General features: G+C 35.1%; 1 protein-coding gene across 2 annotated transcripts in view; it reads right to left on the reverse strand.

Moving 5' to 3' along the window:
* Positions 1–14,665, reverse strand: part of LRRIQ1 (leucine rich repeats and IQ motif containing 1) — a 225,815-nt gene that overhangs the window by 152,811 nt on the left and 58,339 nt on the right. For both annotated transcript variants that reach the window (XM_027543219.1, XM_027543220.1), the window contains exon 11: positions 171–364. In XM_027543219.1, the coding sequence (XP_027399020.1) occupies positions 171–364 (194 nt within the window). The remainder of the gene's footprint in view (positions 1–170; positions 365–14,665) is intronic.

Here is a 14,665-nt window from a genome sequence, read left to right on the forward strand (position 1 = left end):
AAATAAAATAAAATTAAAAAAATAGTGAAAAGTACATAATAGTTTAAACTGGTAATCAAATTCAGTTGATAAGCAAAAAGAATAAAAATTAAACTGCCTTTAAAATGTGTGGTTGATATTTGCAGCAAAAGAAAAATGTTGTGTTAATCAAATTAATCCAAATCAATTACCTCACTTAGATAATTTCCCTGTAACTTCAGTATTTGGAGCAATCCACATTGTTCAATGCCCTCAACTTCAGTAAGATGATTGTGTGAACAATCCAGGTACATAAGGGTAGGTGTATCACAAAGACCTGTCGTACTGATTAACTGATTATGGTCCACGATCAGTTGCTGAAGATTTTTCAATGATTCTAAGCCACCTGGAAGAAAAATTTTCCAGGCACTTTATCATACATTCTTCCAAACTCTAGAGTTTCCATTTTCTGCTAAATGACTGCATCTTTTTATTTCTGAATATTCTTAATTACAAGACTTAGCTCCATTTTCTGAGGAAAAAATATGTGTAAGAGTAAAATGCATTATTATTTGAACTTATACCGAAGAGACATATTTTTGAATGACAATTATATACCACTTCAAAATTGAACAAAATACTAGAAGTCATATATTGGGCATTGAATGTTGTATTTCAAATGAAAATATAACAAGGAAGGGGGTGTAATCATTGAAAAAATAACAGTATTAAATTCAGTTTCAGAGTCTTTGACTTTTGAATGTTTGGTTAAGTTGGTTATATATTAATAGAATGTAATTTTCATACCATTGAAATATCTACCTTAGATTCACTAATGAAATAGGTATAACTTATTAATATCAATAAAATATTAGTATATTTTTCTGGTATTATAAGATTGTGACAGTGGCCTTCTTTTTACACAAATAAACAAAAAATCAATGATTTCCATCTAAAAAATATCAAAGGAGCCTTAGACTACAGCTCAGTGACTATAAAGAAAAAACTGAGAAGGTTGTTTAAATAAGTGATCACTGGAAAGAGATGCTAAGGAAGTCTGTAAAAATTTCATGGAATATATTAAAAATATAAAAAATTTTATTTAGAGTGAACATTCTACTATATAAGTTCTCCGTAGTTACTACTCTGTTATGTGAAATAAGCATTTCCAGAAACTGAAATATAACTTAAGGTTTAGAGTAAGTACTAGCAAGCAGTATGTCTTCTGTGAGTGTTATGCAGATGGGAGTCATTGAACTAGACATTAGAGAACTGAACCTCATTCTGATTTTTTGTCAAGTCTGCACAAAGTATCTTTTTCAATTAAATGATGAAATAGTTTTTCTCCAAAAATGTTATATGATAATAAATTAAAAGATGATCTTAAAAGAAACATAATTATGAATACAAATTAAAATTGGGAATAAATGTAATTAATTGTTCCTGAAGGAATTTAAAGCATTTAATCCAAGATTTATCTTTTTATTATATACTGTGATTTACAGAAAGGGCAGATGGTTTGTTTATATCTACAATGGATAAATAAAAGGAAGAATCAAGTAATATTACCAAGATTTCACAAGAAAACTTAATTCTTTGTATTATCTTTTACAAATTCAGATACTGTAATAACTAGAATTCTGAGTATATTATAAAAATACTTCAAAAAGATACATATTAAGAAAAAAAATTTTAATTACAGTATATCTAATAGTTGGAGTAAAATAAAGCAACTTAATGTTATGGATGATTATTTCTCATGAAAAATTTTATGCTAAAATGTAAATTTTCACATAATGAAAAATTTTGCAATACCTAAGAGAATCAGGAAAAGGCATAGAAGACCCAAATGAACAAAAGAAAGACTCAAATTTTGATCCAGACAATAATTGCGTTTTTTAAAATTCTTATTTAGAATTAATGTATTGGTATTTTCCTGTAATATAAAATAAAAATTATGACCAAGAGAAAATTATTATCTGATGTTATCAAGGAGTGAATTATTCTGCCCTATATTTGACTAAAATGAGCCAACATATGCTATCAACTCCAAAGTATTAGAAATAATATATAACATACAATAATAAATATATATTAGCTTCAATATGGGCTTCCTCATAGCTCAGTTAGTAAAGAATCTGCCTGCAATTCAGGAGACACTGGTTCAATTCCTGGGTTGGGAAGAGTCACTGGAGAAGGGACAGGCTACCCACTCCAGTATTCTTGGGCTTCCCTTGTGGCTCAGCTGGTAAAGAATCTGCCTGCAATGCGGGAGACCTGGGTTCAATCTCTGGGTTGGGAAGATCCCCTGGAGAAGGGAACAGCTGCTCCAGCAGCCACTCCACTATTCTGGCCTGGAGAATTCCATGGACTATACAGTTCATGGGGTCGTAAAGAGTCGGACACGACTGAGCAAATTTAAAATCTGTCAAAACAGAAAATACTTCAGTTTAGAATTCTTTGTAATCATATCTACTAACAGAAGCAGAAAATATTAAGAAGAGGTGGCAAGAATACACAGACCTGTACAAAAAAGATCTTCACGACCCAGATAATCACGATGAAGTGATCACTCAACTAGAACCAGACATCCTGGAATGTGAAGTCAAGTAGGCCTTAGGAAGCATCACTATGAACAAAGCTACTGGAAGTGATGGAATTCCAGTTGAGCTATTTCAAATCCTGAAAGATGACACTGTGAAAGTGTTGCACTCAATATGCCAGCAAATTTGGAAAACTCAGCAGTGGTCACAGGACTGGAAAAGGTGAATTGCCAAAGAATGCTCAAACTACCACACAATTGGATGCATCTCACACGCTAGTAAAGTAATGCTCAAAATTCTCCAAGCCAGGCTTCAGCAATACGTGAACTGAGAACTTCCTGATGTTCAAGCTGGTTTTAGAAAAGGTAGAGGAACCAGAGATCAAATGGCCAACATCCGCTGGATCATGGAAAAAGCAAGAGAGTTCCAGAAAAACATCTATTTCTGCTTTATTGACTATGCCAAAGCCTTTGACTGTGTGGATCAGAATAAACTGGAACAACAGACATGGAACAACAGACTGGTTCCAAACAGGAAAAGGAGTATGCCAAGGCTGTATACTGTCACCCTGCTTATTTAACTTCTATGCAGAATACATCATGAGAAACACTGGAAGAAGCACAAGCTGGAATCAAGATTGCCAGAAGAAATATTAATAACCTCAGATATGCAGAAGACACCACCCTTACAGAAGAAAGTGAAGAACTAAAGAGCCTCTTGATGAAAGTGAAAGAGGAGAGTGAAAAAGTTGGCTTAAAGCTCAACATTCAGAAAAGTAATTTCATGGTATTCAGTCCCGTCACTTCATGGCAAATAAATGGGGAAACAATGGAAACAGTGGCTGACTTTATTTTTTTGGGCTCCAAAATCACTGCAAATGGTGACTTCAGCCATGAAATTAAAAGATGCTTACTCCTTGGAAGGAAAGTTATGACCAACCTAGATAGCATACTAAAAAGCAGAGACATTACTTTGCCAACAAAGGTCTTTCTAGTCAAGGCTATGGTTTTTCCAGTGGTCATGTATGGATGTGAGAGTTGGACTGTGAAGAAAGCTGAGTACCAAAGAACTGATGCTTTTGAACTGTGGTGTTGGAGAAGACTTTTGAGAGTCCCTTGGACTTCAAGGAGATCCAACCAGTCCATCCTAAAGGAAATCATTGTGTTCATTGGGTGTTCACTGGAAGCACTGATGTTGAAGCTGAAACTCTAATACTGTGGCCACCTGATGTGAAGAACTGACTCATTTGAAAAGACCCCGATGCTGGGAAAGATTGAGGGCAGGAGGAGAAGTGGATGACAGGGGATGAGATGGTTGGATGGCATCAGCGACTCAATGGACATGAGTTTGGGTAAGCTCCGGGAGCTGGTGATGGACAGGGAAGCCTGGTGTGCTGTGGTTCATGGGGTCGCAAAGAGTAAGACACGAGTGAGCTACTGAACTGAACTGAACTGAACATCAATTAACCTGCTCAAGCAAATAAGTAATTTCAATCAAAAGGAAATGCTAATTAATATTAATTTGTAGTTGTATAAAATGTCCTTTATCAAATATTTAAATGCCTTAAGCAATCTACTTCCATAAGCTTAATATTTTTTAAAGCCATGCACATTGCTCTTAAGTTTCTTAGAGCTAATCAAGAACAGGATTTTCTATTAGCTCATTTAGAGCAGGGAATGCACTTGTGAAACTTTTCAAGAGTCACCTAAGAGGAGAACCAAGCATGAAACTTTAGGTTACACACTGAAGAAAGGCAAATAATCTGGCACAAAAGCTAAAAGTAAAAGGAAACAGCACATAAAGCAGGAGAATAATCGGGAAAAGAAAAGGCAAATTAGATTCTGTGCTGATGGCAGTGATGAATAAATATACATTTTACAATTATCGAAGGTATTTCTATTTACACTAAATTATATGCAGTCGACAGTGTGAGCCAGAGTGGGCAAATGAGGAGAAAAGGCCACTGCCTTAGCAAGTAATGATGCAGCAGAAGAATTTTGCTAGAGGTCCCCATGGAGTAATAGAAGGGAAGCCACAGTGCAGTGGGAGGGAGACAGTGAGTGTCGACTACTTTTTAGATATTTGATAATGGTGAGAAGACCCTTCAAAGTCCTTAAAATGGCCCATAATATCCCATCTCTGAACTAATCCTCTACTACTATCCCTTTCTCTTGGTTCATTCTAACAAGCTGACCTCCTGGCTGTTCCTTGAACATACCACTCAGCACTGCCTGAATATGTGAGAAACAACAATCAGGGTGTGACATGTTAGGCTAAGGAAGAATTAAAACTCATCAGCTAATTAGACTGATGCTGAAACTGAAGCTCCAATACTTTGGCCACCTGACGGGAAGAGCTGACTCACTGGAAAAGGTCCTGATGCTGAGAAAGACTAAAGGCAGGAAGAGAAGGGGATGACAGACGATGAGATTGTCGGATCTCATGGTTGGCATCACGGACTCAATGGACATGAGTTTGAACAAACTCTGGCAGATGGTGAAGGACTGGGAAGCCTGTGTGCTGCAGTCCATGGGGTTGTAGAGAGTTGGACACAACTGAGTGACCAAACAACAACAAATCAGCCAATTTCAGATATTAAGACGTCATGAATCTCTATCAATATACAGAGAAGGTACAGTTGTCTGTAGAGATTCCATCAGAGAATCTAATCTGGTGAAATTACCATGATTTCAAGCCTCAGATACTAAGGAATGTTTGAGCATGTCTACTTCTAGGAATCAATTATATAGTAACACACACACAACTATGAAGTAACATAGAGAGAGATTCCTTGCCATATTATTTAAAAAGCAAAGAAATGGATAAAAGTTACATGTCTATCAGTAAGGGAATAGTAAAATAAATTATGATGTGAAAGTCACTCAGTCATGTCCAACTCTTTGTGACACCATGGACTATATAGTCCATGGAATTCTCCAGGCCAGAACTGGAGTGGATAGCCTTTCTCTTCTCCAGGGGATTTTCCTAACCCAGGGATCAAACCCAGGTGGATTCTTTACCAGCTGAGCCACAAGGGAAGCCCAAATAAATCATGGAGCATCTATAAAATGAATATGTATAATCTTCAATATGAACTAGTCTAACATAGAAGAATTCCATGATGTATTTTTGCATGTAAAATCCAAGTTGCATACATAGGATTTTAGCTATTGAGTATACCTTATATTAAATATACACCTCTATGACTGTACTACATTGAACAAGGCCTAGATTGATTTGTAAGCAACTGTAAATGGTGGTTACTCCTCAAAATAAGAAAGAGAATGGAAGAAGCAGAGAGAAGTTAAACTGTGTACACTGTATACTTCTCTAGGTTTTAATTCTTAAATGCGAAAGTGTTAGTCACTCAGCCATGCCTGACTCTGTGTGACCCCATGGACTGTAATCCACCAGGCTCCTCTGTCCATGGGATGCTCCAAGCAAGAATACTGGAGTGGGTTGCCATTTCCTTCTCCTCTTAAATGAGAGTGTACTTATTCTATAATAATTTTAAAAACAATATGTTTTTTAAAAAATCAGAGCAAGTACTGAATAGAATTGTTATTCTATATTTAATTCTGACTACCACTATCACCAAATGGTGGTTGGACTGAACAAAATGAGAACAAACTGATGCTATCAATCATGAGAAGGGTTTGTTATACAGACAAATTGTGGGAACACTGTTCATAGACAGGAGGGCATATGTGTTAGATTTCAAGATCAAAATTTTAGAGGAAATTTAGTGAAATGGCAAAAGAGATTTGGCAGGATGTGTACCACACTGGCCTAACTATTAACAATGCGGGAGGATGGGGAAGATGTGCATTTGTGCGTGCGTGTGTATGCCTAATGAAGAAAAGAGAAGGAAATCATCTAAAAAATATATACTGAGGTCTGCCAACAACCATGTGAACATGAGATGGAAAGTAGGCCTTTCAGCCTCACTGAGTCTTGAGGTGATGGCAGCCCGGTGACACTGCTGCGCTGCAACCTCAAGAGAAACCTGAGCCAGAGCCACCCGACCAAGCCAGTTCCAGATACCCAATCCACAGAAAACAGGAGGTAATAAATGTCTGTGGTTTTAAGCTGCTAAATTTTGGGATACTTCGCTTCAGAAAAATATTTAACTAATACAGTAAGGATCCTACTCTGAAGAACACGCGAGAAAGAAGAAAATATGTTGAAAATGTTTTGGGCTAGGAAAGAACATTTAAAGAAATTTAATGTAATGAGAATTCAAATACACTAAAATAACAGAAGTAGGTAAACAAATGGAGCAAAATAGCACCATAACAGAAGTGATAAACCATTTGGAAAAACCAGTGTACAGGACAGAGAGATAAAGACTGGATGGCTCACAAAGAAGAGATAGCCATACTGAGAATAAAATGTTTAGAAGCAGAGATTAAATGGCATAGATTACATTAATTAGATAAAAACAGACATGACAAAGTCAACCAAAATGTAGATCATCTATGATTGAGAAATAGAACTAAGCCAAAAAAGCTTTCAAATTTATATAAAAAAAAGTCCAGAAATTAAGGAAGAAAAATCTATAGTTTAAAAACATTATATTCTAAGAAAAACTTATGTAAGTTTACTGACAATAAGATGTCTTGCTGAATTTATTAATCAAGGACAAAGGATATATTATTCACGTAGTTGAGCAGAAACCAGTTACGAAGGAGTAAAATCAAGTTAGCCCCTAGTTTAAATACAGAAACCAACATATAAAAATGCAGTGGAGCAATGTCCATGAGGGTTTCTCAGGTCGTTCAGTGGTAAAGTATCCACCTGCCAGTGCAGGAGACACAGATGGATCCCTGGGTTGGGAAGTTCCCCTGGAGAAGGAAATAGCAACCCACTCCAGGATTCTTGCCTGGGAAATCCCATGGACAGAGGAGCCTGGTGGACTACAATCCATGGGCTTGTAAAAGAGTCGGACACAATTTAAGGACTAAACAAAAACTGTTACTTCACTATTAGAATAAAAAATATATGCCTCTTTACATATACTTTAATAATCACAGGTTTTATTAAACATTTTTTTAATATTTAATTAAACTTTACTTAATTATCTAAACCTTCTTTAATCTTTATCCTAAGTAGATTCATTGACATAGAAAAAGTAGGCATCATGGCCTGAATTGTTACAGATAGTGTTCATTTAAGTGATTTCGTATTTTGATCACATTTTTTTGTATAACATATCTTCTTCATAAAGCAGGTCATTTTGTTTACCATTTTACATTTGCTATTCCTCAAAGAGTTTTGAATCTCTATTCAGGTATTAGTTATGATTATTACAGTTTTTATTTTCTTATTACTTATATGTGATAATTTTTTCCTAATTTCCTGAAATAATAGGCATGAAATATCTTTTCTGTTAACATATACAAATTATTTACAGTTTTCACATTCCTATTAGAAATATGAAAATCTGTTTTTATAAAAATAGCTTTACTTGTAATATAAAACTCATAACTTCTTGTACAGTCCTAAGACTCTGTTGTGTCCTCATGGAAATAGAAAATGTATATAGACAGAATATCTGCTCAAGTATCATTTACTTGATAAATTCAACTAGAATTTAAAAAAAATATGACATGGACAATTATTCACAATTTATTGTTAAGTGAATAAAGTTAATTTCAAAACAATATTACAGTAGTGATTTTTAAAATGGATTAAAAACAGTCTAGAAAGTTCATCAATACTGGCTATATCTGGATGGTGGGAATATGGATTGTTATTTTATCATTTTACATTATAATTTATAGAAAATAAGATTATGTAGATTAAAAGTTAGAAAAAGATACAAAATTCAATTTCCAGAAATTTCTGTTCAGATAGTGAGATCTTTACCCTTGAAAATAACTAAAAACAGTAACTACATTTTTTTTAAGTGTTTCCAAACGAGCTGTTAAGGAAGAATTCTCAGTCCAAAATCTGAATAGACAGGGTAGGCAAAGAGAAGTAAGCAGAACGGCAAAGCCAGTTTTCAGAGTGAGGAAACTTGTTAAATCCAATGAATATGAAGATCAATTTCTATAGCCTCACAATTTGAGGAAACAAAACTTAAAATTCACCAACAGTAAGCAAGTATGACAGACAACCCCAAGTAAACTGGAACCCCAATCAGCTATACCCAACCAGAAGACAGGAAATTAAACTACCTATCTCAAAACCTCAAAATTCAGTGAAAAAGGGAAACAGTCCTTCCTTTAAAATAATAAACACAAGCTGACTCTCCCATAGGTTTGCCATTCAAATTCACGATAATGGTGAGCAGAAAACTTCCACCAAAGATGTAGCACAAATGATTCTATATTGCTTCTGTCCTTTGAAATCCGAAAAAGTCTCTAAAGAACAAACTTTAATCTCATAACTAGGAAAAATCACAAAGTGTAAGAAAGAAACAGGTAACAAAAAGTACATGAAATACACAAAGAAATAAGATGCCATAAGAGTTATCAGAAATAACAAATCCCAGCAAACCTGGACCCACACGAGAATCAGAATTAACTCAAAATAAAAACTCAATGACTAGGATTAACAGTAAATTAGAAATTATTAATCGGAACATATAGAAATTAACTAGAGGAAGTAAAGAAAGATAGAAAGATAGAATATAGGAAATGTGGAGACAAGAGTCAGAAGATCTACTGTATATAAAGTACTTCAACAAAATGAGGAAGATAACTTTTGAAGAGAGATAATGACTAACAGATAAAATTTAAAAGTGAAAATCACAAGTTCAATAATTTCATCAGACCCCAACAGGATGAATTAAAAAGAAACCGATGTCTAGACACGTCCGAATAAAAATTCATAATAGGAATAACAAGAAAAAATACTTGAAAAGACATGGGAAATATCCTCAAAGTTTCAGAAATTTAAGAACTGATTTCTTAAAGCAACATTGAAAGTTAAAAAGTAATAAAATAATATTTATAGATTATTGAAAGAAAATGAAGTTCAATTTAGAAAAATACGCCCAGTTAAATTATAATTCAACAATAAACATTAAGTAAATATATTTACAGAAAAACTGAATCTTCCACAAACTGGTTCTCTTCTTAGAGAAAAATTTTTAAAGTACCTGTATCATGAAGAATGAAGGTGATTCAAGATCTTAAATGAAAAAAAGAATAAAGGGCTTAAAAGCAATAAACATAGGCAAATATGTGCAAACACTGACTGTATAAAATAACCATAATTGTGTAGCTTGAAGGGTTCAATAAAAATACACTTAAAATTCTGAAAAATCAATGAACTTGAGATAAACTGAGTGTATTTTATAATTTCTTTGGTTACCACTAAATTAATAAAGTATATAACTATAAAACAATTGAGGGAAAAAAGGAGGAGATGAGGTGGGAAATACCAAGTAAGTCAAAAGAAGACCTCAGAGGAGAAGGGGGAAAATAGAAAATGTAGCAAAGACATTCTGTTTACAGTAACAATGGACTAGGTAATGAGAAAAAATATAAACGTAGCTGAAGGCACATAGGAATAAATGATATTATGTAGAATGAGAGGATTAAGTTCCAGAAGAGATGAGGTGAACACATGGGTATCATTCAGGATATTGATTAATCTGAAAAAGGAAAATCTGATCCCTTGTAGCACCAGGGGATCAAAATTGACCCCACATCTCTTCTCAGCAAAAGAGGAACAAGAATCCCTACTACACGTATGGTTAGGACCTCCATGTGCTACACATTAATACAAATATAGAATAGTTCCCAAGGTACTGAAGACCAGATTAAATAATATCAATACCAAAATATGGATTAGCTGAACAGAAATTGCTAATGCTTGTAGCTTTAAACAGCAAAGAACGCTGGAGAAAAAATAAAATAAAATCATCACCTCAAATTGATTCTGTAGTTTTGTTTTTCTTAGTATTCTCTGACTGTAAATTAACAAAGAAAACTAAACACTGGGATAACATCATGTGACGAAAGAACCAGAAAACAACATATAATCAAAACTATCCTCCAGGTATCCAGATAATAGAGTTACCAGACACAGAAATTATCAAAACTCTGCTGAGCCTATTAAAGAAAATTAAAATCTAAAACTTATGTATGAGGTACTATAAGGTGTGAATTGAATTCTAAACCAAAGAAGCAAATAAGTTTTAAACTTGAAAACCTATATAACTGCAAACAAGCCTTTATGAATGGATCGCACATTATATTAGACACAGTTAAAGAGAGAATTAGTGAACTATAATTTGAGTCAAAAGGAAACATCCAGAATGACATGTAGAGATGCAAGGGAAATGTCAGAGAATTATAAAACATAAAGGGGGTTATAGAATACAGAGGGAATATATATCTACATCTATTCATTTATATAAAGAGATGATAGCTCAGAAATGTTCAAGACTGAATAAAGATGCCAGAGGTACAGTGGATTCAAGCAGGGTGAATACAAATGTCACTACAGTAGGAATATCAGAGTAAACTGATGAAAACAATGGCCAAAAAAAAAACAATCTTTAAAGGGGAAATAATTTTTTCTTCCAAGGATCAACAATTAGGTTGTTGCACATCAACCTAGGCAAGGAAACCATAATAAAATAGGATATAATCACAATGCAGCAAATGCATATCAAATAATAAGTAGGTATCTCAAAATACACAGATGTGTGTGTGTGCACACACATATTCTTCAAGAGAAAGGGATATCACAGACAAAAGATAGAATAAAGATCAATGGAAAGGTTTAAAAAATGACTTTCATTGTTGTTTTTCAGTTGCCAAGTCATGTCCAATTTTTCGTGACACCATGGACTACAGCATGCCAGGCTTCCCTGTCTCTCACCGTCTCCTGGAGTCTGTGCATGTTCATGCCCATTGATACCATCCAACCATCTTGTCGTCTGTTGCCCTCTTCTCCTGCCTTCAATCTTCCCCAGCATCAGGGTCTTTTCCAATGTGTTAGCTGTTCATATCAGCTGGCCAAAGTATTGGAGCTTCAGCATCATTATCAGTCCTTCCAAATAGTATTCAAGGTTGATTTCCTAAATCTACTGGTTTGATCTCCTTGCAGTCCAGGGGACTTTCAAGAGTCTTCTCCAGCACCAGAGTTCAAAGGCATCAATTCTTCAGTGCTCTGCCTTTATTGTGCAGCTTTCACATCCATACATGACTACTGGAAAGACCACACATAGCATTGACTATACGGACCTTTGCTGGCAAAATCATGTCTTTGCTTTTTAACACTGTCTAGATTTGTCATAGCTTTCCTGCCAAGGAGCATCTAATTTCATGGCTGCAGTCACCATCTACAGCGATTTTAGAGCCCAAGAAGAGGAAATATGTCACTGCTCCACCCTGTCCCCTTCTATTTGCCATGAAATGATGGGACGAGATGTCATGATCTTACTTTTTTTTTTTAATATTGAGTTTTAAGCCAGCTTTTTCACTTTCTTTCTTCACCCTCATCAAGAGGCTCTTTAGTTCCTCTTCACTTATTGCCATTAGAGTGGTATCATCTGCTTATCTGATATTTCTCCCAGCAGTCTTGATTCCAGCTTGTAAATCATACAGCCTGGCATTTTGCATGATGTGCTCTGCATATAAGTTAAACAAACAGGGTGACACACAGCCTTGTCATACTCCTTTCTCAATCCTGAACTAGTCAGTTATTCCATACTGGATTCTAACTGTTGCTTCTTGACCCACATACAGGCTTCTCAGGATGCAGGATACTGGTACTCCCATCTCTTTAAGAGTTTTCCACATTTTGTTATGATCCACACAGTGAAAGACTTTAGTCAATGAAACAGAGGTAGATGTTTTTCCTGGAATTCCCTTGCTTTCTCTATGATCCAGCAAATGTTGACAATTTGATTTCTGGTTCCTCTGCCTTTTCTAAACCCAGCTTGATCATCTGGAAGTTCTTGGTTCATGTAATTCTGAAGCCTAGCTTGGAAAATTTTGAGCATAACCTTACTAGCACGAACAATGAACAATGCAAAGAAATAGAGGAAAACAACGGAAAGGGAAAGACTAGAGATCTCTTCAAGAAAACTGGAAATGTCAAAGGAACATTTCATTCAAAGATGGCCACAATAAAGGACAGAAATGGTAAAGACCTAACAGAAGCAGAAGACAGCAAGAAGAGATGGAAAGAACACACAGAACAGTTGTACAAAAAAAAAAGATCTTTATGACGCGGATAACCATGATGGTGTAGTCTCTCCTCAGAGCCAGACATGGTGGAGTGCAAAGTCAAGTGGGCCTTAGGAAGCACTGTTGCCAATAAGGCTAATGGAGGTGAGAGAATTCCAGCAGAGCTATTTAAAATCCTAAATGATGGTGCTATTAAAGTGCTGCACTCAACATGTCAGCAAATTTGGAAAATCCAAATGATATTGACATTATAAAATAATGTTGTCTTAAGGCATTCAAAACACACATATAGTCACATATATATGCACGCAGAGTTAATAACTTACTGATAGTACATTAAGTTGGGAGAGAACAAATTAAATTTTCTAAGATCCTAGAATTGCCTTGGAATAAAGAGGAAGGTGGTAAATAAACTTAGATTTGGTAAAGAAAGAAGGAATGATATAACATCTATGGTAAGCCAAAAGAATACTAAAATAAGATAAAACTGAAAATATAAAAGAAAAATAGAATAATTTAAATCCTCAGCAAAAGCAAAAGAAGGCAAGAAAAGAGGGGAAAAAAGCAGAAAAGGAAGAACAAATAGAATCAAATAGTAATAGATTAATTGAATCTCAAATATCTCAATAACTGTACTTAATTATTGATTACACTATCAGGGACTTAAAGGCTACAAATCAAACTGAATTTGTCAGGCATTTTAGATAAAACAATAACAAAACAACACATTTTTCTGTTATAGTACAAAAATTCCAAGAAGAGAACTTGTAGAAATACTGTAAGTGAAAGGTTAGAGAAAGATGTATTATGTAAACACTAAAACAGCAGTTCTCAAAGTGTGCTACAGTGTCCCTACCCAGAGATACTTTTTAAAGATTTCATGGAGTTAAACCTGTTTTCATAATAATTCTAAGAGGCCATTTGTCTTTTCTACTAGCATTTGCTCAAGAGTGTATAGTGGAGCTTTCCAGAGGCTACATGAGGTGTGATATTGTAGCAAATTGAATGCAGAAGGACACACGGAAATCCAGCTGTCTTGTGTTAAGTTAGACATTAAAGAGATTTGCAAATATGTGTACAATGACCCTCTTCTCACTGTATTTTTTTTTGTTTAAAAATACATTATTCTAAAACTGTTACAAATGCAAAGACTTTATTAAACTTTGAATGAATTAACAAATAAAAACACACATCTCAGTTTTTTCTAATACAGTAAATATTGATATATATGACCCATATAAATGCAAGCTAACTGGGTTCCCAATAATTTTTAAGAATGTCAGAAAAGTCCTGAGTTCAAAAGAAAGCTGGTTTGATTTTGTCAGACACACAAGACCAAATATGAAAGCTCTGATACAGTTGAAAAGGGACATTAAAAAATGATAAAGTGGGTCAATTTAACAGAAACCTATAACAGTTAAATGAAAGAGGAGAGTGAAAAAGTTGGCTTAAAGCTCAACATTCAGAAAACGAAGATCATGGCATCTGGTCCCATCACTTCATGGCAAATAGATGGGGAAACAGTGGAAACAGGGTCAGACTTTATTTTTCTGGGCTCCAAAATCACTACAGATGGTGACTGCAGCCATGAAATTAAAAGACGCTTTACTCCTTGAAAGGAAAGTTATGACCAACCTAGATAGCATATTCAAAAGCAGAGACATTACTTTGCCAACAAAGTTTCGTCTAGTCAAGGCTATGGTTTTTCCAGTGGTCATGTATGGATGTGAGAGTTGGACTGTGAAGAAAGCTGAGTGCCAAAGAATTGATGCTTTTGAACTGTGGTGTTGGAGAAGACTCTTGAGAGTCCCTTGGACTGCAAGGAGATCCAACCAGTCCATTCTGAAGGAGATCAGCCCTGGGATTTCTTTAGAAGGAATGATGCTCAAGCTGAAACTCCAGTACTTTGGCCACCTCATGTGAACAGTGGACTCATTGGAGAAGACCCTGATGCTGGGAGGGGTTGGGGGCAGGAGGAAAAGGGGACGACAGAGGATGAGATAGCTGGATGGC

The sequence above is a fragment of the Bos indicus x Bos taurus genome, chromosome 5 (assembly GCF_003369695.1).
Source record: "Bos indicus x Bos taurus breed Angus x Brahman F1 hybrid chromosome 5, Bos_hybrid_MaternalHap_v2.0, whole genome shotgun sequence".
NCBI classification, from domain to species: domain Eukaryota; kingdom Metazoa; phylum Chordata; class Mammalia; order Artiodactyla; family Bovidae; genus Bos; species Bos indicus x Bos taurus.